The 27,644-nt window shown below is 48.0% G+C and overlaps 1 protein-coding gene across 1 annotated transcript in view; it reads right to left on the reverse strand.

The window, feature by feature from the left end:
- The window catches only part of LOC144687535 (leucine-rich repeat-containing protein 75B-like), a 774,691-nt gene extending 747,317 nt beyond the window's left edge, over window positions 1-27,374 (reverse strand). Inside the window, exon 1 of the mRNA XM_078553804.1 lies at window positions 26,910-27,374. Coding sequence (XP_078409930.1) covers window positions 26,910-27,236 — 327 coding nt within the window. The 5' untranslated portion in view covers window positions 27,237-27,374. The remainder of the gene's footprint in view (window positions 1-26,909) is intronic.
- Between the last annotated feature and the right edge of the window lie 270 nt (window positions 27,375-27,644).

Here is a 27,644-nt window from a genome sequence, read left to right on the forward strand (position 1 = left end):
CCGGAGACACCCGCACCCCGACTGCCGGAGACACCCGCACCCCGACTGCCGGAGACACCCGCACCCCGACTGCCGGAGACACCCGCACCCCGACTGCTGGAGGCACCTGCACCCCATCACCTGGGAGAACCTGCACTCCGTCATCTGGAGAAACCCATGCCCTGTTGCCCGGAAACTTCGTTACCCTGTAACCTGGAGGCACCCGCACCCTGTCACCTGGAGACACACGCACCCCGTCACCCGGAGACACCTAAATCCCGTTGCCAGGAGACAACCGCATCCCGACAGCCGGAGACACCCGCACCGCAACAGAGACCCCTGCACCCCATCACCTGGAGACACCTGAACCCCGTCAGCTGGTGACACCCGCACCTTGTCACCTGGAAACACCGTTACCTTGGTCACCTGCATCCCCACAGTCAGAGATACCTGCACCCTGTCACCTGGAGACACCTTAACCCTGTCACCTGGAGACACCCCATCACCCGGAGACACCCGCACACAATCGCCAGGAAACGCCCGCACCCCGTAACCTCGAGGCACCCGCACCCCGACACCCGGAGACGGCCCTACCCCGTCACCCAGAGACGGCCCTACCCCATCACCCGGAGACACCCGCACACAATCACCAGGAAACGCCCGCACCCCGTAACCTCGAGGCACCCGCACCCCATCACCCGGAGACGGCCCTACCCCGTCACCCGGAGACGGCCCTACCCCGTCACCCGGAGACACCCGCACCCCGTCACCTGGAGACACCCGCACCCCATCACCCGGAGACGGCCCTACCCCGTCACCCGGAGACACCCGCACCCCGTCACCCGGAGACGGCCCTACCCCGTCACCTGGAGACACCCACACCCCGTCACCCGGAGATGGCCCTACCCCGTCACCCGGAGACACCCGCACCCCGTCACCTGGAGACACCCGCACCCCATCACCCGGAGACGGCCCTACCCCGTCACCTGGAGACACCCGCACCCCATCACCCGGAGACGGCCCTACCCCGTCACCCGGAGACACCCGCACCCCGTCACCTGGAGACACCCGCACCCCATCACCCGGAGACGGCCCTACCCCGTCACCTGGAGACACCCGCACCCCATCACCCGGAGACGGTCCTACCCCGTCACCCGGAGACACCCGCACCCCGTCACCTGGAGACACCCGCACCCCATCACCCGGAGATGGCCCTACCCCGTCACCTGGAGACACCCGCACCCCGTCACCCGGAGACGGCCCTACCCCGTCACCCGGAGACGGCCCTACCCCGTCACCTGGAGACACCCACACCCCGTCACCTGGAGACACCCGCACCCCGTCACCCGGAGACGGCCCTACCCCGTCACTCAGAGACACCCGCACCCCGTCACCTGGAGACACCCGCACCCCATCACCCGGAGACGGCCCTACCCCGTCACCCAGAGACACCCGCGCCCCGTCACCTGGAGACACCCGCACCCCGTCACCCGGAGACGGCCCTACCCCGTCACCTGGAGACACCCGCACCCCATCACCCGGAGACGGCCCTACCCCGTCACCTGGAGACACCCGCACCCCGTCACCCGGAGACGGCCCTACCCCGTCACCTGGAGACACCCGCACCCCGTCACCCGGAGACGGCCCTACCCCGTCACCCGGAGACGGCCCTACCCCGTCACCTGGAGACACCCGCACCCCGTCACCTGGAGACACCCGCACCCCGTCACCCGGAGACGGCCCTACCCCGTCACCTGGAGACACCCGCACCCCGTCACCTGGAGACACCCGCACCCCGTCACCCAGAGACACCCGCACCCCGTCACCTGGAGACACCCGCACCCCGTCACCCGGAGACACCCGCACCCCGTCACCTGGAGACACCCGCACCCCGTCACCTGGAGACATCCGCACCCCGTCACCTGGAGACACCCGCACCTCGTGACCTGGACACACCCGTAACTTGTCACCCAGAATCACTCCATTATGATTTGACGTACTGGATAGGTTTCTACTTGAAACAGATAACTTTATTACAGGGAGCTCTTCAGAAACTACATGCTTGAACCAGGTTCTCGACTAAAAAGTCACGCTCCCCCGGATTACCCGTGCTTAGGGCTGATTGGTTGGAGTCTCCAAGAACAAGCACGTGATCTCTGATAGGCAGTAAGAAAAGGCTATACCTTCAGTCACTACATTTCCTCCCCCTTTAGTTTATATACGCTTCCTACTTACAGAGAACATTTGAATATCCTGCAACATGTGCATATATACAACTTCAGGTGATTAAAGGTCAAGTCTCTGACGTGGTTTCCTTTTTCAGTTAGAGCAGCACAGCTCCATCATTTGAAGTTCTCCCACTGGATCGACATGATCAGAAGCTGCAGCATGAGATACATCATTAGAAAGTGGCAGTTCAGGGTTAGGCAACTCCACAGAGACATTGGGCATGTATATTCTCAGTCAATCTGTCACCTCAAGGATTAATTTTTTGACGTTAATCACAGATGAAATAGCTGGTTGTAGGAATATCTCTCTACTCCTTAGATGATCCATATGTTTTTGAACAATTTGGTTTTCCAGTTACACCTGGAAGGACAAGGGGCCAGTTTCTGAGACATTTGTACCAGGAGCCCAACAAGATCCACTTCCAAAATTCCATACAAAAACTGTGTCTCCCGCAGTAAGTCTGCGAGCTTTGCTATGAATATCATGATTCAATTTTTGATTACTCTGATTCCTCTCTACCTTCCCTTTAAGTTTGGAAACACCAGACTTAACCTTGTACATAGGTGGCATTTTATCAATAATTCAGTCAGTGTTGAACCCGTAGTTGAATGAGGCTTCGTACGGTAATTGAGAAGAAAGCAGGAAGTCAAGTTTCTAGAGAACCTTCTGATAACCTCTTCTTTCCAGATTTGAAAGTTTGCACAGCTCTCAGCTAAACCATTTGATGAGGGATGGTATGAAGCTGTTTTAATATGTCAGATTCCATTTAAACTCATGAATCTCTTAAACTCTGTGCTGGTAAAGACTGTACCATTATCAGAAACGATGACTTCTGGTAGGCCATGTACGCTAAAAGACTGACGCAGCTTCTCGATAGTTGCGCTCAATGTTGGTGATTTGACTTTGTACACATCCATCCATTTCGAATGTGCATCTCTGATCAACAAAAACATGGTACCTAAGAATGGTCCTACATAATCGATATGTAGTCTAACCCAGGGTCGACCAGGCCACAGATGCAGCGGAGCTGAAGCAAGCAACTTTTATTGTTGCTGACAATGGAGAGAGTGCTTGACCATGCTTTCAATGTCACTGTCTTTGTCTGGCCACCAGTGCAAGTATTTTCATCTTTGATATGCTTGGATGCGCACTGTGAAGCTCTGTCAACTCTTGATCCACACAACAAGATTCCACCTTGACAACTTGACTCTGTGTTTCAGGTATGGAATGCCTCAGATCTTCAGACACTGGTGGATTTGACCATCCTTGCAAAACAAGGTCTCGGACTTATGACAATATTGGATCTCTGTTTGTCCAATTCCTAATTTGCTTCGTACACAAAATCCAAGAAATTCAGTAATTCAGGTCAGTGCATAAAGGCGTACTTGTACTATAATATCACAGTCCAATGTTGAATTCTTGCTGGTGTTATTGGTGGAATGGTTTTATCCTTACTAAATAAACCCATTTAGGTACTGGTGGAATTTCTTCACTCTGAATATCACCAATAAACCTTCCTTTTCTAGCTGGGAATAACTCTTCTCGGCTGCAGAGAGGGTTTTTGAGACAGAGCCGATTGGCCTTTCAGAACCATCTTCCATCCTGTGTGATAACACAGCTCCCACACCATAAGGAGACCCATCACAGGTTAATATTGATTCTTTTGATGGTTCGTAGTGTATCAATAAACATGATGACTGTAATAGCTTCTTAGCTTTCACAAAGACTTCTTCTTGTTGCGAGTTCCATGACGAACCATGATTCTTTTTTAACAAGTGTAATGGTGCTAACACTGTTGACAAAGGGTAGACGTGTATATTGGTACAGGTCCATGTGTTGATGGTTACATACCCTCTAGACGTGCTGTCCAGCTCTAGTTGTTGCTATGCATGGCTCATATCCAGTTTGGTGTAGGATTAGCCTCCAGCTAGCTTAGCGTACAGATCTTCTATCCTTGGGATAGGGCATTTATCTAGTTTGGCTTGGCTTCCTTGTTCACGGTCAATTTATAGTCCCCACAAATGTGAATAGTTTAATCAGGTTTCATCACAGGGTCTATGGGCGCTGTCCATTCTGAAAGTTGGACTGGCTGGATGATGCCCAGCTTCTCTAAGTGGCATAATTCTACATCCACCTTCTCCTTTAGGATATAAGGCACAGGTCTGGCCTTAAAGAACTGGGGTTTTACCTCCGAATTTACCTATATTTTTGCATTTTTAAAATTAATTCACGGGATGTGGGCTTTGCTGGCTGGGCCAGCATTTATTGCCCATCCCTAGTTACATAAAAACATAGAAACTAGGAGCAGGAGTAGGCCATTCGGCCCTTTGAGCCTGCTCCGCCATTCATTATGATCATAGCTGATCATCCAACTCAATAACCTGTTCCCGCTTTCTCCCCATATCCTTTGATCCCTTTCGCCCCAAGAGCTATGTCTAACTCCTTCTTGAAAGCATACAATGTTTTAGTCTCAACTACTTATTTGCCTTTGAGAAGGTGGTGGTGAGCTGCCTTCTTGAACCGCTGCAGTCCATGTAGTGTAGGTACACCCACAGTGCTGTTAGGAAGGGAGTTCCATGATTTTGACCCAGCGACAGTGGAGGAACGGTGATATATTTCCAAGTCAGGATAATGAGTGACTTGGAGGGGAACTTCCAGACGGTGGTGTTCCCATCTATCTGCTGCCCTTGTCCTTCTAGATGGTAGCGGTCGTGGGTTTGTAAGGTGGTGTTGAAGGAGCCTTGGTGAGTTCCTGCAGTGCATCTTGTAGATGGTACACACTGCTGCCACCCTGCTTCAGTGGTAGAGGGAGTGAATGTTTGTGGATGTGGTGCCAATCAAGTAAGCTGTTTTGTCCTGGATGGTGTCCAGCTTCTTGAGTGTTGTTGGAGCTGCACTCATCCAAGCAAGTGGGGAGTATTCCATCACACTCCTAACTTGTGCCTTGTAGATGGTGGACAGACTTTGGTGAGTTACTCATCGTGGGATTCCTAGCCTCTGACCTGCTCTTGTAGCCACAGTATTTATATGGCTAGTTCAGTTCAGTTTCTGATCAATGGTAACCCCCAGGATGTTGATAGTGCTTGCAAGCTTTTTAACTTTCCTAATTCATCACGGAATACACTGTCGTATTTCCTTAACAGCTCAGGAACTCCTCCTGTTCTCAAGTGAAATACTTCAGACCAGTTGAGTTTAATTTTTGTAACCAGCCTCGGCCCAGAAGACTAGGTCCTTCACCTGTTGCTATGATCACTGGAAGCTGGGCTGTCTGTTGCCTATAGGACACAGGTACTGTGGCCATGTCTTTTACCTGTATTGACTCTCTAGTGTATGTCTTCAATTGAACCGTGGGTTGCTCCAGATTCAGTGGCTGGGTACCTTCATTTAGGTATTTAAATGTGTGCTCTCCCACCACTGTGGTTGAGGCTCCTGTATCTACCTCCATGACTAGTGGCTTCCCATTCACTTGGATTGTGACGGTCATAGGTTCAGTTTTTACCGCTGTGACATTGTACAGGGAATAGATATCGGTATCAGCAGCTTCATGTTCTGTTATACTATTCACTTTGATCATTTTGGCCTGCTGCCTTACGGGCTGTTTCAATTTCATCCTGCATTGCGTTATTATGTAAACTTTTCTTACAGCAGTAATGGCATTCTGCCTCCTTGAATCTCCAGGTGTCCGGTATGTGGTCACCCCACATCTATAACAGGCTGACCTCGGACTCGCTGCTGGAATGCTTCCACTGGGCCTTTTTGTTTTTCTAGCAGCAGAAGCTGTCTCTCACTTTGCTGCTGTGTCTCTGGTTTCGCTCCATGCCAGGTGGCAGGTTCCTGCCCAAACTGAAGAAAAGCACCATGTTGTTCGTTCTGTCTCTCACAGCACATTTCACGGCTAGTGCTATTTCTATGGTGCGCTTCGACTTCTGCGAGTAAAGGGGGCTGAATGGTCCCACAACATGTCATTGAGTGTGTGTGTGTCTCTGAAGTCCCAGGTGTTCTGTCAACTGCTTCAACTTCACTATATATATTGCAATGGAGTCTCCCAGGGCCCTTACTCTGGAGTTAAACTTAAACCTCTGCATTATTACTGATGGCTTTGGCTGAAAATGCATCTTCACGAGGCCCTACTAACTCATTAAAAGATTTAGGATTGGGCGTGTTCAGGGCCGTCAGGCTGCGGGTGAGATTGTCTGTCTCGCTGCTACAGGCACTCAAAAGGATTGTTTTCTGCTTCTCCTCTGCAGTAATAGCGGTCGCTACGAATGGCTCCATAGTCACATCGTAAGGGTTCATTCTGCCGAAGATTGGCATGACTGGTGAGTAAACTTCTCATTTATTCTTGAAATCTGACGTACTCACATTCAGAAGGCGAGGTGCAGCGACGGAGTTATTTTACCCATCATCAAATATAATGACTTGAAGTACCGGACAGTTTTCTACAGTAAACAGATAACTTTATCACAGAGAGTTTTTCAGATGCTACAGTTGAATCAGATCCTTGGCAAGAAAGCCACAACCCCAGGCTAACTGCGCTTAGGACTCATTGGTTGGAGTCTCCAAGAACAATTACATGATCCCCTGATAGGCAGTAGGAAAAGGCTATACGTTCAAACACTACACACCTGCACCCTGTCTCCCAGATACACCCACACATGTCACCCGGATACACCCTCACCCTGTCACCCGGATACACCCGCACACGTCACCCGGATACACCCGCACACGTCACCCGGATACACCCACACACGTCACCCGGATACACCCACACACGTCACCCAGATACACCCACACACGTCACCCGGACACACCCACACACGTCATCCGGATACACCCACACACGTCACCCGGATACACCCTCACCCTGTCACCCGGATACACCCGCACACGTCACCCGGATACACCCACACACGTCACCCGGATACACCCACACATGTCACGCGGATACACCCACACACGTCACCCGGATACACCCTCACCCTGTCACCCGGATACACCCTCACCCTGTCACCCGGATACACCCACACACGTCACCCGGATACACCCACACCCGTCACCTGGATACACCCTCACCCTGTCACCCGGATACACCCTCACCCTGTCACCCGGATACACCCTCACCCTGTCACCCGGATACACCCACACACATCACCCGGATACACCCTCACCCTGTCTCCCAGATACACCCACACACGTCACCCGTATACACCCACACCCGTCACCTGGATACACCCTCACCCTGTCACCCGGATACACCCGCACACGTCACCCAGATACACCCACAACCATCACCCGGATACAACCGCACCCTGTCACCCGGATACACCCGCACCCTGTCACCCGAATACACCCGCACCCTGTCACCCGAATACACCCGCACCCTGTCACCCGGATACACCCGCACCCTTCACCCGGATACACCCGCACCCGTCACCCGGATACACCCGCACCCTGTCACCCGGATACACCCGTCACCCGGATACACCCGTCACCCAGATACACCCGTCACCCGGATACACCCGCACCCGGATACACCCGCACCCGTCACCCGGATACACCCGCACCCTGTCACCCGGATACACCCACACCCATCACCCGGAGACCCCCGTACCCTGTAGCCCGGAGACCCCCGTACCCTATAGCCCAGAGACCCCCGTACCCTGTCTCCCGGAGACTCCCGTATCCTGTCTCCCGGAGACCCCCGTACCCTGTCACCCGGATACGCCCGTCACCCGGACACGCCCGTCACCTGGATACGCCCGTCACCCGGACACGCCCGTCACCCGGACACGCCGGTCACCCGGATACGCCCGTCACCCGTCACCTGGATACACCCGCACCCTGTCACCCGGAAAGACCCACACCCTGTCACCCGGAGACCCCCGTACCCTGTAGCCCGGAGACCCCCGTACCCTGTCTCCCGTAGACTCCCGTATCCTGTCTCCCGGAGACCCCGTATCCTGTCTCCCGGATACACCCACACCCGTCACCCGGAGACCCCCGTACCCTGTAACCCGGAGACCCCCGTACCCTGTAACCCGGAGACCCCCGTACCCTGTAACCCGGAGACCCCCGTACTCTGTCTCCCGGAGAATCCCGTATCCTGTCTCCCGGAGACCCCCGTACCCTGTCTCCCGGAGACCCCCGTACCCTGTCTCCCGGAGACCCCCGTACCCTGTCACCCGGAGACCCCCGTACCCTGTCTCCCGGAGACCCCCGTACCCTGTCTCCCGGAGACCCCCGTACCCTGTCTCCCGGAGACCCCCGTACCCTGTCTCCCGGAGACCCCCGTACCCCGTCTCCTGGAGACCCCCGTACCCTGTTCCCCATACCCTGTCTCCCAGAGACCCCCGTACCCTGTCTCCCGGAGAATCCCGTATCCTGACTCCCGGAGACCCCCGTACCCTGTCTCCCGGAGACCCCCGTACCCTGTCTCCCGGAGAATCCCGTATCCTGACTCCCGGAGACCCCCGTACCCTGTCTCCTGGAGACCCCCGTACCCTGTCTCCCGGAGACCCCCGTACCCTGTCTCCCGGAGACCCCCGTACCCTGCCTCCCGGAGACCCCCGTACCCTGTCTCCCGGAGACCCCCGTACCCTGTTCCCCATACCCTGTCTCCCGGAGACCCCCGTACCCTGTCTCCCGGAGACCCCCATACCCTGTTCCCCGTACCCTGTCTCCCGGAGACCCCCGTACCCTGTTCCCTGTACCCTGTCTCCCGGAGACCCCCGTACCCTGTTCCCCGTACCCTGTCTCCCGGAGACCCCCGTACCCTGATCCCCGTACCCTGTCTCTCGGAGACCTCCGTACCCTGTCTCCCAGCGACACGTCAATTTTCTAACTGGCCAATGATAAAATTACAACTAAATCAAAATACTGCAGTTGCTGGAAACTTGAAGCAGTTCTGAAGAAAGTTCATTGATCTGAAATGTTAATTCTGTTTCTCGATTCACATTCACTACCTGAGGGTGGGGGTGAGGGGTGGTGAGGAATGGGGTGGGGGTGTGGGGTGGGGCGTGGTGAGGGTGGTGATAGGGAATGGGGTGGGGGTGTGGGGTGGGGGTGAGGGGTGGTGAGGAATGGGGTGGGGGTGTGGGGGTGTGGGGTGGGGCGTGGTGAGGGTGGTGATAGGGAATGGGGTGGGGGTGTGGGGTGGGGGTGAGGGGTGCTGAGGAATGGGGTGGGGGTGTGGGGTGGGTGGTGGTGGGGAATGGTGTGGGGTGGGGGTGAGGGGTGGTGAGGAATGGGGTGGGGGTGTGGGGTGGGTGGTGGTGGGGAATGGGGTGGGGGTGTGGGGTGGGGGTGAGGGGTGCTGAGGAATGGGGTGGGGGTGTGGGGTGGGTGGTGGTGGGGAATGGTGTGGGGTGGGGGTGAGGGGTGGTGAGGAATGGGGTGGGGGTGTGGGGTGGTGAGGAATGGGGTGAGGGTGAGGGGGTGTGGGGTGGTGAGGAATGGGGTGGGGGTGGTGAGGAATGGGGTGAGGGTGAGGGGTGGTGGGGAATGGTGTGGGGGTGTGGGGTGGGTTGTGGTGGGGAATGGTGTGGGGGTGTGGGGTGGGGCTTGGTGAGGGTGGTGATGGGGAATGGGGTGGGGGTGTGGGGTGGGGCTTGGTGAGGGTGGTGATGGGGAATGGGGTAGGGGTTTAGTGAGGATGTGGGGTGGGGTGGAACCATCTATAATTCAGAGAAGGATCAGTTGAGGCTCTGTGGAGTAATTGCACAGTTTTACCAGTGGCTATTGACAATATGGCGAGTGGCACAGCTGTAGAGACACAGGCAGAACATGATGTTTGGGGAAGTTGAATCATTTGGGTTGATCCCTGCACCTTAGCTTGGTTAATGGGATATCGAGGGCTCTGCCAGAATTGTCTGGTGTCCTTGCCCATTTGGAGGGGTCTTTTGTCAGCTTATGACTGCCCCCCCCCCCCCCCCCCCCACCCCCTGTCCACCCAACACACCTATCCTGTGTTGTCCTTTTGGGGATGGTTTGGGTGTGTTTGTGTTATGGAGAACCAGGCAGTGGAGGTCAATAGGAAGGTGTTTCACACAGTGTGATACCTCCAGTAATCTCAGCATTACCCATTCTGACTGGCAGCTAGCCCAAGGCTGTGTCAGCCAATTGTTTACTTTAGGGGCAATGTCATTTAACCACAGGAGCAGAGATTCTAACACAGATATATAATTATATAGGTATATAGGTATATGGTATACAAGTATATAGGTATTATAGGTATATGGTATATAAGTATATAGACATATATAGGTGTATATGGGTGTATATAGGTTTCTAGGTGTATAAGTATATAACATAGGTATGGTGAAAGAAAAATACTGCTGGAAATCTGAAATAAAAACAGAAAATGATGGAAAAACTCAGCAGGTCTGGCAGCATCTGTGGAGAGAGAAACAGAGTTAACGTTCTGAGTCTGTATGACTCTTCTTCAGAACCTGACATACTGCACCAGGAGCGTACCAGACTCTGGCTACTCTTTATTTTCTTTAAACAAGCTGCTAACCCAGGCAGAATCTTCCACTACAATCACCTTCAGAAAGCAATACCCCACTGATTTTCCTACCTTGGCTGTATTAGGAATGCAGCTGAGAGATTTCTCATTCCATTAATAATTCTAATGCTACTGAAATCTTATTAGAGGATAAAGGAGATTAGAAGGTGCAGGTACATCAGGCTGACAGGCTAAGAAATGGATAATAAATGTCTAAATAGGGGAGAGGAGCAGAGGGATATGAGAATATATAAACACAAATCACAAAAAGTAGTGGCAAAGGTTAGCAAAGGCCATAAATAAAACGATGCTAGCACAAGAGTCCATTTCTGGTGCTACAGAATTCAGGAGTAGAAATGTTATGTTAAATTTGTATCAAACCTTGGTTAGACCACACACGGAATAGTGCAAATAGATCTGGTTTCATGACTATAAATAGAATATGAGGAACGGGAGAAGGTGCAAAGATTCAAATGGATGATATCACAGCTGAGAGATTGGAGCTATCATGAAGGATTGAACAGACTGAGGTTCTTTTCTCTAGAAAAGAGAAGGTTGAGGGGTGACCTGATGAGGATCTTTAAGATAATTGTAGTAACTGAGGGTATAGCCCCTCCTCCTGTCTATCAGGGGTCATGTGATGTTTTGGGAGGCTCTGACCAATGAGCCCTAAGTGCAGGCAATGGGGAGGGGGCTTCCTGACTAGAGTCCTGATTGAGCATGTAGCACCTGAACAGCTCTCTGTAATAAAGTTTATCAGTTTTTTGTTGAAACCTCTCTGCTCTGTCGAGTCATTACATTTGGTGACAAGGATGGGATAGCTCCGACGCTGCACCTTGCCTTATAACCGTGAGTACATTGAATCTTAAGAAAAAGAAAAGACTACTCACCAGTCATGCCACTCTTTGGCAGAATCGATCCATACGAAGCGACTATGGAAGACTGGAGCCAGTATGTAGAACGCCTCAGATTTTATTTTGTAGCGAACAAGATTACGGCGGAGGAAAAGCAGGAAGCCATCCTTTAGAGTGTATATGGCAGTAAGACACACTATCTCCTCTGCAGCCTGACAGCCCGAGCCCAATTCTAAGTCCTATAATGAATTTGTGGACCTTGTAAAAACGCACTTCCAGCCGAAGCCATCCATAATAGTGCAGTGTTTTAAGTTTAATTCCAGAGTTGGTACCCCGGGAGAGTCCATCACAACCTATGTAGTGAACCTCAAGCAGTTGACAGAACACCGCGACTTCGGGGACACATTCAATGATATGCACAGGACCCATTAGTTTGTGGAGTTCAGGACAACGCTGTACAGCTCTGTTTATTCACCGAGGTCGACAGTGACTTTAAGCACGCCCTAGAAATCTCCCTCGCTATGAGAGACTCGCAGGCTTTGCAATACATACAGCATGGCACCATTCTTCATGTGGGGCAGGAGCCTACTGCCGGGTGTGGCGAGAAAACCAGAGACACAGCATCGAAGTGAGATGCAATGTCCGCTGTTAGAAACACAAAAAGGCCTGGTAGAAACACTTCTGCAGCGACACCAAGAATAAGTTGTGACAGATGTGGAGGTGACCACGGACCGGACACCTGTAAGTTCCAGGAGGCAGAATTCCATTACTGCCATAAAAAAGGTCATGTAGTAAGGCAATACAAGGCAAAGTCGAAACAGCCTGTAAAGCAGCAAAGCAACATGACTGAATTAAAAAATGCAGCAGAACCAGAAGCTGCCGATACCGACATTTATTTCCTGTATAACATCACCGCGGTGAAAACCGAACCTATCACTGTCACAATCCAAATTAATGAGAAGCCACTAATAATGGAGGTGGATACAGGAGCCTCAACTACACTGGTGGGAGAGCACACTTTCAAATACCTTACTGAAGGTAGACAGCCAATAAACCTGGAGCGAACAACCGCTAAATTAAGGTCATACACGGGAGAATCCATTCGGGCAAAGGACATCACCACAGTACCAGTGTCTTACAGGCAACAGACAGCCAAGCTGCCTGTAATAATAATGAAAGAAGAAGGAGCCAGTCTTTTAGACCGAGACTGGTTACAGAAGATGAAGCTTGACTGGTCTGACATATTTCACCTGAAATCAGGAGCTCCTGAACTGCTAAGGAAATACAACATGGTTTTTCGGGATGAACTAGGGAAGTTAAAAGATGTATGTAGATCCTCAGGCGACACCACATTTCTTTAAGGCCAGACCTGTGCCTTACACATTGAAGGAGTATTTAAGAAAGGATATACTGGCATTGGAGGCAGTTCAATGTCTGGAATTCTCTACCCCAGAGAGTTGTGGAGGCTAGATTACTGAAAGTATTTAAAGAGGAGATAGATAAATTTTTGAAATATCGGGAAGTTGAGGGATTTGAGGAGTTGGCATGAAAGAGGAGTTGAGGCCTGGGGCAGATCAGCCATGATCTTATTGAATGGCGGGGCAGGCTTGAGTTTGGTTACTGTAATGACTCGACGGAGCAGACAGGTTTCGACAAGAAACAGATAAACTTTAGTACAGAGAGCTTTTCAGATGGTACATGTTCGATCAGGACTCTCATCAGGAAGCCTCCCCCCAACCCCCCCGAATTACCCGCGCTTAGGGCTCGTTGGTCAGAGCCTCCAAGAACATCACGTGACTCCTGATAGACAGCAGGAGAGGCTGGCACTTACTCTTGCTCCTACTTCTTATGTAGAAGGTAGACACAGAACTGTGCCGGTTAGAAAAGCTGGGCATCATCCAACCTGTCCAATTCTCGGAATGGGCAGCACCCATAGTTCCAGTGGTTAAGCCTGACCAAACCATACGCACCTGTGGGGACTATAAATTGACCGTAAATAATGCAACAAAACTAGGCAAGTACCCCGTTCCAAGAATAGAGATTTATATGCAGAGCTGGCTGGAGGCAAATCCTATACAAAATTGGATATGAGCCACGCCTGCCAGCAATTAGAACTGGATAGCACGTTGAAAGGATACGTGATATTAACAAATACAAGGGTCTTCATTAGTATACTCATCTACCCTTTGGAGTATCGTCTGCATGTGCAATCTTCCAGAGAACAACAGAGTGTCTTTTGCAAGGACTTCCCCGAGTAGTAGTATCCTAGATAATGTTCTAATCACAGGGTCAACTGAGACTGAACACTTGGCCAACCTGGAGGAGGTACTAAGAAGCTTCATGGAAGCTGGCATATGGTTAAAGAAGGAAAAATGTACGTTCCAAGTGCCAGAACTTACTTACCTAGGTCACAGGGTGGACACCATGGGTTTGCATCCAGTAGAAGAGAAAGTTTGGGCAATAAAAGATGCACCCTCACCATCTAATGTAACTGTAGTAGCTGAAGGTATAGCCTCTCCTGCTGTCTATCAGGAATCACGTGATGTTCTTGGAGGCTGCAACCAATGAGCCCTAAGCGCAGGTAATTTTGGGTGGGGGGGCTTCCTGATGAGAATCCTGATCAAACAAGTAGCATCTGAAAAGCTCTCTGTACTAAAGTTTATCTGTTTCTTGTTGAAACCTGTCCACTCCGTCGAGTTATTACAGTAACCGAATTCCTGGGTGTGATCAAGTACTATAGCTGTTTCTTGCCAAACTTATCAACTGTGTTGGCACCATTACACTTGTTATTAAAAAAAAAAATCACCATTGGTCGTGGAATTTACAACAGGCAGAAGCCTTTGTGAAAGTAAAGAAACTGTTGCATTTGTCATGTTTATTGGTACAACCCATTGAAAAAGCTGGTATTAACATGTGATGCCTCTCCTTATGGTGTAGGAGCTGTGTTATCACATAGAATAGAAAATGGATCAGAAAGGCCCATTGGCTATGTCTCGAGAACCCTCTCCACAGCTGTGAAGGGTTATTTCCAGCTAGAAAAGGAAGGTTTATTGGTGATATTCGGAGTGAAGAAATTCCACTGGTACCTGCATGGATGACATTTCACCATTGTGTCGGACCATAAACTATCAATGGATTTATTCAGTGAGGATAAGGCCATTCCACCAATAGCATCAGCAAGAACACAATGTTGGGCTCTGACATTATCTGCATACGAGTATACTTTTATATACCGTCCTGGCTCACACATTGCAAATGGGGATGCACTCAGTCGTCTCCCATTACCAGATAGCATTGAACATGCTCCTTTTCCACAAGAAATTGTGTTATTACTGAATTTCTTGGACTCTTTGTCTGTGTGTGTGAAGCAAATTAGAAATTGGATGAACAGAGATCAAATATCGTCGAAAGTCAGAGACGTTGTTTTGGAAGGATGGTCAACTTCATCTGTATCTGATGATTTGAGACCATTCCAGAAACACAGAGTTAAGCTTTCACGATGGAATTTTGTTGTGGGGATCAAGAGTTGTTGCCCCATCACAAGGTAGAGAACCACTCCTGACAGAGTTTCACAGCGCACATCCAGGCATAGCAAAGGTGAAAATACTTGCGTGAAGCTATTTTCTGGTGGCCAGGCATTGACAGTGACATTGAAAGCATGGTTAAGCACTCTCTCCACTGTCAGCAACAATAGAAGTTGCCTTTTTCAGCTCCACTGCATCTGTGGGAGTGGCCTGGTCGACCCAGGGTTAGACTACATATCGATTATGTAGGACCATTCTTAGGTACCATGTTTTTGTTGATTGTAGTTGTGCATTCTAAATGGATGGATGTATACAAAGTCACATCGCCAACATCGAGCACAATTATCGAGAAGCTGCATCAGTGTTTCAGCATACATGGCCTACCGGAAATTGTCTGGTTATGGTACAGCCTTTACCAGCACAGAGTTTCAGAAATTCATGGATCTGAATGGAATCTGCCATATAAAGACAGCTCCTTGGCATCCCTCTATTGAATGGTTTAGCCGAGAGAGCTGTACAAACTTTCAAATCTGATATGAAAAGGTTATAGGAAGGTACTCGAGAATCCTGACTTTCCCACTCTCTTCTCAGTTATCATACAACACCACATTCCACTACGGGTTCAACACCGTCTGAATTATTGATGAAACACTGCCTATGTACATGATTAAGTCTGGTGTTTCCAAATTTAGAGAGGAAAGTAGAGCAGAATCAGAGTAATCAACATTTAACTACAACATACACAGCAAAGCTCACAGGTGACATGGTATTCATGTGAAATTTCGGAAGTGGGCCTTGTTGGGTTCCTAGAACCATTGCTTCAGAGACGGTCCATTATCTTTCCAAGTACAAGTGGAAGTTAGAATTGTCTATAAGCATGTGGATCATATTCGTGCTAGAGAGACATTCCAACAACCAACTATTTTGCCTGTGATTAATGTCGAACTATCAATTCCTGAGGTGACCGATCAACCTAGAACAGACATGCCCAATGTCACTGTAGAGTTGCCAAACCCAGAACTGCCACTTTCTGATAACGTGTCTCATGCTGCAGTTTCAGATCCTGTCGATCCTGTTGAGGAACCTCAAGTGGTAGAGCTACGCTGCTCTAGCCCTATAAGGAGAGCACCTCAGAGACTTGATCTTAATCACCTGAAGCTGTATATATTTTTATGTTCTTGGATATTCAAATGTTTCCCTGTAAATAGAAATTGTAAAAACACTGAAGGGGTAGGAAATATAGTAACTGAGGGTATAGCCGCTCCTGCTGCCTATCAGGGGTCATGTGATGTTCTGGGAAGCTCCGGCCAATGAACCCTAAGTGCGGGCAATCTAGGGGTTGGGGCTTCCTGATGAGTCCTGATCGAGCATGTAGCACCTGAAAAGCTCTCTGTAATAAAGTTTATCTGTTTTCTTCTTGAAACCTGTCCACTTCATCGAGTCATTACAATAATGAAAGGGTTTAATAAATTGATGTAGAGAAGATGTTTACAGTCGTGGGGAGCACAAAACTAGAGTCCATAAATATAAGATAATCACTAATTAATCCAGTAGGGAACATGCAATACTCTTCTTTATCCGGAGAGTAGTGAGAATGTGAGTTTGGTACATGGAGTAGTTGAGGTTAATAGCATAGGTTCATTTAAGGGAAGCTAGATAAACACATGAAGGAGAAAGGAATAGAATGACATTGATAGAGTGAAATGTTATAGGAATGGAAGGGGATGACCCCTGCAAACATGCAGCAGGCCAGCCAGTGACCCCTGCAAACACGCAGCGGGCCGGCCAGTGACCCCTGCAAACACGCAGCGGGCAGGCCAGTGACCCCTGCAAACATGCAGCGGGCCGGCCAGTGACCCCTGCAAACACGCAGCGGGCCGGCCAGTGACCCCTGCAAACACGCAGCGGGCAGGCCAGTGACCCCTGCAAACATGCAGCGGGCTGACCAGTGACCCCTGCAAACATGCAGCGGGCCGGCCAGTGACCCCTGCAAACATGCAGCGGGCTGACCAGTGACCCCTGCAAACATGCAGCGGGCTGACCAGTGACCCCTGCAAACATGCAGCGGGCTGACCAGTGACCCCTGCAAACATGCAGCGGGCTGACCAGTGACCCCTGCAAACATGCAGCGGGCTGACCAGTGACCCCTGCAAACATGCAGCGGGCTGACCAGTGACCCCTGCAAACATGCAGCGGGCTGACCAGTGACCCCTGCAAACATGCAGCGGACCGGCCAGTGACCCCTGCAAACATGCAGCGGGCTGGCCAGTGACCCCTGCAAACATACAGCGGGCTGGCCAGTGACCTCAGATGTCCCAAGGTGCTGTGTGGTAAAAAGTACTTTTTAATGTAGTATTATTTAATGTAACTATTTATTGTAGTAAATGCAGCAACTGATTTGCGCACAGCAAGCTCTCACAAAGAACAATGAAATAAATGACTAGATGATCCATTTATTAAGTTATATTGGTTGAGGGATTAATATTAAAGCAGGAAGAACTTCCCTGTTCTTCAATGCCATTCATCTGAACAGCTAGTCAGGATCTCAGTTTAACATTTCATCCAAATGACAGCTTCATGGGCAGTGCAGCATCCCCTCAGCACCGTACTGGAGTAGTAGTCTAGATTTTACATTCATGCCTTTGGATTGGGACTTGAACGTCTGGCCTCCCAATTGACAGGCAACACTGCATCATTGCAACCTCTTAACCATAATGTAACCAAAACCTCTTAACCACAACTTAACCAAAACCTCTTAACCATAGCTGTCACTTTTGATTTGAACCCTGACTTCAGCAGCTTTGTGTTCTCTGTTTCTCTGCCCCATCCTCCCATCCACTTTCAATCCGATCACAGAATCTGTGATATTCTCTCTCAGCTCCGGTGAAGGTTAACTTTCCTCTTTTTCTTTACAGATACTCAATTGGCCTTTTCTACATCCTCCGTCTCTCGCTTTTGATTTCATCCAGTGATGTAGCCAGTGAAACCAGTGTCCCTGTCTCCCTCCACAACACATTTCCTTTAATACTTACAGGATTGATGGTGACAGATACAGTGCTGAACTTTCAGCTTCTTTATTATGTTTAATAGAGAAAGTACCAAACTCCCATGTAGCTCTTAACCCAGACGTGGAATTATTAGAATTTCAGAATTAAAAACAAATATATTTCAGTGAACTTTCACAAGAAGTCCCGAAATGACAAGTTCCTACTTGTTCATGTGTCCTGGCGTGAGGACGCTTCTCAGTGTTACAGATTTACTGTTTTCAATTTATGTTGGCCCAGACATTTCCCCAGTGTTCAGTGCTGTGGCTTGTTACTGATTCTCCACGCTTTGGCCTTCCTTTCTAATAATGTAAGATTAATGGCCACTAAATCATATCCCAGGGATCCATCTCAAAAAATTCAATAGCCCAAAGCGTAGGGTTGCCAACTGCAATTAAATGTATTCCTGAAGGCTCCATCACATGACTTGCCCCCACGCTCCAACCATTAGTCAACACATCCATTCTTGTGTCGCACTGCTTTCCTACATCAATTGGAAAGCAAAAAGACTCACTACTCAATTGGATGATGCTTGACTGTCAGTCAAACAGCCTTTTTCTCCCATTTGCAATATTTTTATATCCAGTAAAGAGAAATGGTCGAAGAAAAAGAACAACCTTTTTTTCATGTCACGATGATTTTTCTCCAGGATTGCACACAGCAGTGTCCTTCCAGTTTCTGGAGACTCCAGGCCAATCCAGGAGGGCTGGCAACCCTACCAAAGTAGCACAGCCCCACCGCCCACCTCAGCCCCCATCCCCCCACAACCACCAAGTTCAGATCTCCCTGTTGGAAATCTCCCATTTCACACATGTTCAACATTAGGAAACATTTCCGTTATTTATACTTGGATCAAATGGAAATGCAGGAAAAAACTATCTCACAATTAAGGACTGCAGGTCTGAGTAGAAGAAAGTGCATCAAGCTGATGTGAATGTGAGTGACACAGAGTGATGAGAATGTGGAACTTGCTGCCTCATGGAGTGGTTGAAGCAGAACATAACTGATGATAAGATTTAAAGGGAGCCTTGATGCATGAGGGAGAAGGGGATAGAGGCAGGGAGAAGTAATCAGAGTGAAGGAGGTCTGTGTGGAGTATAAACACCAACATAGACCACGAGGTGGCCGGTTTCTGTGCTGTAGGTTCAGTGTAATTCGAGCACAGCTGCTGCCTTGCGTTGATTTAGCTGACCACAGATGGAGATGTGGTGCAGATACAACTGGCCCAAGACTCCTTCGCCTAGAGAAAGGGAAACCGCTCAGAATTCCTGGTCCTGCAATGACCCAGTTTGCAAAGAGCCACACATGGCCACTGGGCCACAGAGAGACTGCACTCAGCTTTGAGGCACACCAGCTGTGAACTTGTGTTAGGAAGTAGAGTAACAGTCAAATTATTTTCCTTAAAAAATGGTTGCGTTAATAAGTTTTAGGTGATGCAACAATAAGCTGAAACTGGTTTGATCACATTTGATGGGCTATAGAATACTTGACCACAGCATGAGGACTATTGATCAAAGCAAGATGAAGGCTGACGTTACAATTGTTACACAATCCGAAAGCGAGTTTGCATATTAGTGCGTTTTCATCTTACTCCTCAGTGATTTGAACCTCCACTTCATCATACCCTCTGAGTTTACTGTCCTCCTATTCTCTTTCCATATTAACTCCCCACGCACATTCACGATCAGCCTCTCAACCTTGTCACTCCCCACTGTGTTATTCACAGATAAAGCCAACTTGGATCACTTTATATATTCTTCTTCCCCGTTCCAATCCAAATTCCTTCTGTGTCTGTCCCTGGAGAAGAATCTCCTCCACGTCACTTATAGCTGTGCTTTCAAATTCCTGACCACCACCAACCATTCATCATGACATTTCTGTAACTATCAATCTACACCTGCACATCCTCAGCTCCACTTTTGATGCCCCAACTAATTCCCAGTGAAACCATTACTCTCGTTCAGCCTTGGTGTGGTCCCCATCTCTGCTCCCTTAAGTCCAAAGGATGCAGTCTTGAACATCTCTGGCAGACAGCTGCTGGAGCTATCCATCGCCTGGTCTGGCTGAAACCCATAAAGCACTATCGGGTCCTGTCCTCCTCTGCCAAAACTGTTCACTACTCTCGGATCATTCTGAAAGGCAAAGATAACCCCCGGTTACCTCCAACTCTCCCTCCACCTCAGCTCACCTGCTACTGAAATCCTCACCCATGACTTTGCTCCCCCTAGGCTTAACAATTCAATGTTCTCCTGGATGGCCTCCCATCCTCCACCTTACATAAACCTGACCTCAGCCAAAACCCTGCTGCTTGTATCCTAACCCGTTCACCTATCACTCCTCTGCTTGCTGACCTACATTGCTTCCTGTCTGGCAAGGCTTCAATTTGAACATTCTCATTCTGTTTTCAAATGCCTCCCTGACCTTGACCCACCAGGTCTCCATAGTCTGCAGCCCTACAAGACTTCAGGATATCTGAGCTCTGCCAACTTCAGCCTCGAGAAACCCTGATTTTAAGCACTCCGCCATTGGTGCATGACCTTTCAGCTACCTAGACCCTAAACTCTGAAATTCCCTTCCTAAACCTCTCCAACTCTCTCTCCTCCTTTCAGAGGCTTCTTAAAAGCTACCTCTCTATGCCAGCCCCTCTGTTCTACAGGTCAAATTTTGTTTGTTAATGCTCCTGTGAAACACTTTGGGCATAACAGCATGTTAAAGGCACCCTATAAATGCAAGTTCTTGTTTTTGAATGTGAAGTAAAGAGAACAACAAGAGGGTCGTGGCATTGGAGCCACAGAACTGAGGCCAAATAACAGGGCAGGAAAGGAAAGGAAAAAGAAATTAAACAGAGAAAGCAAGAGCTGGTAGCAAATCAAAGGAAGGTCACCAGGAAGAGGCAAGGTTATGTCTCGACCTATAGGAGTAGGTAATACCATTTTTATTGCACCTACTGCTTTAGATGGTAAGACTGTTAGCATGTAGCCTTGTCAACTGTGCTTTGCATTGTCTGAGAACTCTATTACCACAACCATTTTGGTATAGTCTTGTTCTGAATGCTTTACACTAGCCTGGGGTTGGGGTAAAAGGAAATGACTTCTTGAGAGGAGTAGCAGAAAGTGACCAGTACTTTGGGCTATGACTCTAGCAGGAGTCAGTGCCGTTAGGGGAGTCGGAGCTGAGATGGATTCAAAATGAGCTATTAATCTAAAAAGCTACAGGTGCTGATGGTTCATTCTTTACATGTGACCATAGACAATACGATTCACAGAGCACCAGAGTTGGCCCTGACCCTGCAAGGTTCTGTGAATAAGGAGAAAGAGCAGGAATTCCCCCAACCAACTGACTCCAGACTCCGTCAGGCCAATCTTACTTCCCTCAGTTGGTGTCCCACTGACAGCAGCAAAGACTGTGTCAGCTGCGGCTCAGTGGTAGCAATTTCCCTTCTGAATCACAATACTGTTCAAGACCCACTCCAGACACTTGAGCAGACTCCAGGCTGACAATCCCACTACAATACTGAGGGTGTGTTCAACTGTCAGAGGTACAGTCTTTCAGATGAGGTATTAACTGAGATGTAGTTTATTTTGTTGTTGGTGTGTGGGATCTTGCTGTTTGTAAATGTGGCTGCTGGTTTCCTATACTACAACATATGATTACACTTCAAAATGTACTCAATTGGTTCTAACGAGCTTTGGAAGTCCTGAGGTCATGAAAGGTTCTTTGTAAATGAAAATTCTTTCTTTAACACAGTATTGGCAAATACCTGATAGTTGACATCCTATAATTTTCCCTAGGAAGACTCTGCTGCTGCACTGTATTTACAACAAGATTACATGGCCAGGTGACCAAAAAGCAACCGAACATTAAGGGCTGTTGTATTTGACAATGGCTTTCTTTAAGTAAATTTGTTATACATATATATAAACACCAAACAGTTCCAATATGAAGCTGTCTACATTTACCATGTGATCATGACATAATGTTTTCATTTGATTTCAAATATCCTTGGTGAAATTTGAAATGTGTTTAGTGAGAGTTGGAATATTTTACATAGTATGACCTAGCTACATACTATTTCCATTACAGAAACAAGCCATTCAATTCAACAGGTGCAAGTTCCCCACCAGCATCCTCTCATCACTCTTCATCTAACCCCATCAACATATTCTTCCATTCCATTCTCCCTCATGTGTTTATCTGTCTCCTTAAATGCATCTGTTACCTCAGCTACTTCTTGTGGGAGCGGGTTCCACATTCTCAGGCTGCATTTTAAAAAATTCTTCATGGGATGTGGGTGTCCCTGGCTAGGCCAATATTTACTGCCCATCCCTAATTGCCCTTGAGAAGCTGGTGGTGAGCTGCCTTCTTGAACCGCTGCAGTCCCTGTGGTGTAGGTACACCCACAGTGCTGTTAGGGAGGGAGTTCCAGGATTTTGATCCAGCGACAGTGAAGGAACGGTGATATATTTCCATAAGGTCAGGAGTGGGGATGTTGGCTGATGATTGCACAATGTTCAGCACCATTTGCTATACTGAAACAGCCCATGTCCAAATGCAGCAAGACCTGGACAATATCCAGGCTTGGGCTGACAAGCGGCTACTAACATTTGAGCCACACAAGGGCCAGGCAATGACCATCTCCAACAAGACAGAATTTAACCATCGCCCCTTTGCATTCAATGACATTACCATCACTGAATCCCCCACTATCAACATCCTGGGGGTTACCATTAACCAGAAACAGATCTGGACTAGTACAAGAGCTGGCCAGAGCTGGGAATCCCGCAGCGAGTAACTCACCTTCTGACTCCCCAAAACCTGTCAACCACCTACAAGTCAGGAGCATGATGGAATACTTTCCACTTGCCTGGATGAGTGCAGCTCCAACAACACTCAAGAAGCTTGACACCATTCAGGACAAAGCAGCCCACTTGATTGACACCACATCCACAAACATTCACTCCCTCCACCACCGACACACAGTAGCAGCAGTGTGTACTGTCTACAAGATGCACTGCAGGTACTCACCAAGGCTCCTTAGGCAGCACCTTCCAAACCTGTGATTGCTGCTACTACATAGAAAGACTAGGGCAGCAGACACATGGGAACACCACCACCTGGTAGCTCCCCTCCAAGCCATTCACCATCCTGACTTGGTAATATATTGAGGGTAGATTGGGAAACTACATTTAAAGATGTGATGGTAGACAAGCAATGGGTAGCATTTTAAGAATTAATACATAATTTGCAACCAATATACATTCCTTTAAGGTATAAAAGCCACAATGAATAAGTGGCCCAACCATGGCTATTAAGAGGATTTACAGATAGTATTATGTCAAAGAAAGAGGTTTAGTATGTAGCCAGAAAGGGTAGTAAGCCTGGCAGTTGGGAGAATTTTAGAATTCAGCAAAGGAGGACAAAGAAATTGATGAGGAAAGAGAAAAGAGAATGCAAGAGTAGCCTAGAATGGGACAAAAATGCAGATTGTAAATGTTTCTATAGGAATGTGAATAGGAAGAATTTAGTGAAATAAAAGTGGGCCCATTAGAGGTAGAGGCAGGTGAAATTATAATGGAGAATAAGGAAACGGCAGAGACATTAAACAAATGCCTTGTACCTGTCTTCATGGTAGAAGACACAAAAAACATTTTGGGAAAATTGGGGAACCAAGGGTTTAGTGAGAATGATGAACTTAAAGAAATCAGTATAAGTAAAGAAATACTACTGGAGAAATTAATGGGGCTAAGTGGTGAGTACCCCTTGGACCTGATGACCTGATGACCAGAGATAGCAGATGCATTGGTTTTTTTTCTTCCAGAGTTCCTTAGGTTCTAGGACAGCACCCAGGGTAGGTAGGTAGCAAACATAACACTGTTATTTAAGGAAGGAGGAAGAGAGAAAATGAAGAACCATAGGCCAGTAAGTCTAACATCAGTAGTAGGCAATACACACAAATCTATTATAAGGTTACATGGTAACAGGGCACTTAGAAAATAACAAAATGATTAATCAGAGATTTATGAAAGGGATATCATGTTCGACAAATCCATTGGTTTTTTGAGGATGCAACTAGTCGGATGGATACGAGGGAACTCATGTACAGTATTTGGATTTTCAAGTCTTCAAAATGCATTTGATAAGGTGCCACACAGGAGATTATTATACAAAATTAGGACTCATGGATTTGGGGATAATATATTAGCATGGACTGAAGATTGGTTAATGGGCAGACAACAGAGAGTAGGAATAAATGAGACATTTTCACGTTGGCAGGCTGTGACTTGCAGGATCAGTACTTGGGCCTCAGCTATTTACAATCTATACTTGCATCTTGGATAATAAAAATGCTGAATATTTTTTGAATAGTGAGAGACCGGCAAACATTTGCATTCAGAGAGACTTGGGTATTTGTACACGAATCACAGAAAGTTAATATGCGGATACAGCAAGCAATTAGGAATGTTAGTTTTTGTTACAAAAGGATTAGAGTATAAGAGTCAAGAAATCTTACTACCATCATACAGAACACTGGTGAGACCACACCTGAAATATTGTGTACAGTTTTGGCCTCCTTAACTCCCTCAAGGGAGTGCAATAAAGGTTCACTAGGCCGGTTCCTGGGATAAGAGGATCGCCCATTTACAAGAATGGGAGGTGGTCTATTTGAAAAATACAAATTGCTTGTCAAGGTAGATGCTGAGAAAATGTTTGCCTTGGCTGGAGAATCTAGATCATGGGGGCATACTTTCAGATTAAGGGGTCGGCCATTTTGCACTGAGGTGAGAAATTTCTTCACTCAAAAGATTGTAAGTCTTTGGAATTCCCTATCCCAGAGAGCTATGGATGCTCCATCATCGAGTATATTCAAGACAGAAACCAATAGATTTTTGGATACTGGGTCAATTAAGGGGTATGGGGGAAATGTGGAAAGATGGAGTTCAGGTCCATGAGCCATGGTCTTGTTGATAGTGGAGCAGGCTGCAGTGCAGCCGGGATATCTTATGTAGGCTCCAGCTCCTATTTATGAACATACAAACAAGGAGCAGGAGTAGGCCATTCGGCCCTTCAAGCCTGCTCTGCCATTTAATAAGATCATGGCTGATCTGATATAACCTCAATTCTGCATCCCATCTACCGCCGATAATCTATCAACCCCTCGCTTACCCAGAATCTATTCACCTCTGCCTTAAAAATATTCAAAGACTCTGCTTCCACTACATTTTCAGGAAGAGAGTTCCAAAGACCCATCTCTGTCTTAAATGGGCGATTCCTTATTTTTAAACAGTGACCCCCTAGCTCTAGTTTCTCCCATAAGAGGGAACATCCTCTCCACATCCACCCTGTCAAGTCCCCTCAAGATCTTATATGTTTCAATTTGTAAAGAAGTTTCTCCCAAAGTTCCTACCAGGCTTATTAATAACTGTCTTATATTTATGACCGTTTGATCTGCTTTCTCTTGCAAGTGGAAAGATTTTCTCTACATTTACCCTATCAAAGCTTTTCATTATCTTAAAGACTATCAGGTCACCCCTCAGTCATCTCTTTTCTAAAAAAAAGAACTTGGGGCTGTTCAGCTATTCCTGGTAAGTATAACCTCTCAGTATAATTCTCCTAAATCTTTTCTGCACTTTCCCCAAACCGCTATATGGTAACAGTTGAAATATTTCAGTGAGATGGAATATGTTAGTGAGCTTTTGAATAACAACGATATTTCACATGTTTATATCAAGATCTATAATATTTTAATTATTTTGTAATGTTTTAGTAGCATTTGGAATGTAGCAGTGAGATTCGGAATGTTCACTGCGGGATTGCAAATGTTTCAAAGGTCACAGTGAGGTCTAGAGTATTTTTAAATAATATTATAGTTCCTTATGTACAGTAAAATCTAGAGTGAGTTTGGGAATATTTAAATAAGGTTTACAATATTTGGTTAGTTTAGAAATGTTTCCTGTGACACTTGGAATATAACTTGGAATATAAAAATTGCAGTTAAGAAACTTAATGAAATGAATATTTACACACTTGTATTGTAAAATGTGTTAAGCGTTAGGTTAAATAAAGCAACTTCAAATTAAATTGTTTTGAGTAAAAAGTAGATTGTACGGTATTTCACTGGTATTTTTAAATGATATATGGGAGGCTTTACTAAAATGTAGGTTTTTAAAAAATCTTTGTGAGACTGAGAGAGGATTCTCCCAGAGGCATGGGATTAGCCGGGAACCTGTCAGCTCCCAGCATTGCATTGCAAAACTCCCTCTGGGAAACTTGCATGAACACTGGGAGCACCCTCTCTCTCTCGCTCTTCATGCATAATTTCAACAAATGACTGACAAAACGCGGTTCAGGCGTGATCTGTTTACAGGAGGCATCGGGTTAGGGTTTGTTGACAAGACACATCCCCACCCCCTAACTCGCCGGGGCTGAAATCTAATATCGAACCCGAGGAGACAGAGAGCCCTGCAAACAGCGGAGGGAGTCACCATGCGGTGGAATAATTCCTGGTGTAGCTGCGACACGGATGCCCATTATTATTCTCCTTAGGGCGGCTCAGTCTGGCTGCCTCTTATACCTGTCACTAGATCATCAAACAAAGACCTTCTTTAAATATTGTGTTTTCTTAAAATTGTCTGTAATTAAAGAGAATGAATATCGAAATTAAAAGAACCCGAAGCGGAATATATAAAAATGCCCGTTTGCCTTAAAGTGAATACTGTGAACACTCAGCAAATGTCCCAAAGGCCGCTCGGCCCTTTGTCTCTGTGCTAGCTCTCACCTTGCGGAGCAGTCTGAGCAGCCCGAACGCCTGTTCGGCTCTCTGTTCCCGGAGTAGTGCCTGAATTTCCCTGATCCACCCCACCCTACGGACGTATGGAGCTGGGGCCGTCTTCTGGAAGGACAGCCGCTCGGGTTTGAGGATCAGGGAAGCGAGGGGGAAATCACCGCGCCGCTCTCTGCTCACAGGCGGCACTGTGTGACGAGCAGCCGGGGACACCGAGGAGAATTCCTGGACAGACGCCGATCTGGGGCACTCCTTCTGCGGGCTGAGACCGCCGCTGCCTCCTCCACCTCCGCCTCCACCTCTCGTCAATTTCGAGCCCATTTTCCAACTTGCGACGGAGCTGAAATTGACCAGTAAAAATCCAACTTGTCGATTTCGTGGCAACTGCAGAGTCAACAACCCAGTTTTACATTTCAAACCACACTTTACTCTGCATCTTTCTGAAATTCAACAACACCATTTATCCCAGTGCCCCCTCTCTGTCTGTGTCTCCCTCTGCCCCAGTGCACACACACTCTCTGCCCCAGTGCAATCCCTCTCTCTCTTGGTCTGCCCCAGTGCACTCCCCCTCTCTCTCTCTGCCCCAGTGCACACCCCCCCTCTCTCTCTGCCCCAGTGCACCCCCCCCTCTCTCTCTCTCTGCCCCAGTGCACACCCCCCTCTCTCTCTCTGCCCCAGTGCACACCCCCCTCTCTCTTGGTCTGCCCCAGTGCACTCCCCCTCTCTCTC

Source organism: Cetorhinus maximus, chromosome 12 (assembly GCF_964194155.1).
Source record: "Cetorhinus maximus chromosome 12, sCetMax3.hap1.1, whole genome shotgun sequence".
NCBI lineage: Eukaryota > Metazoa > Chordata > Chondrichthyes > Lamniformes > Cetorhinidae > Cetorhinus > Cetorhinus maximus.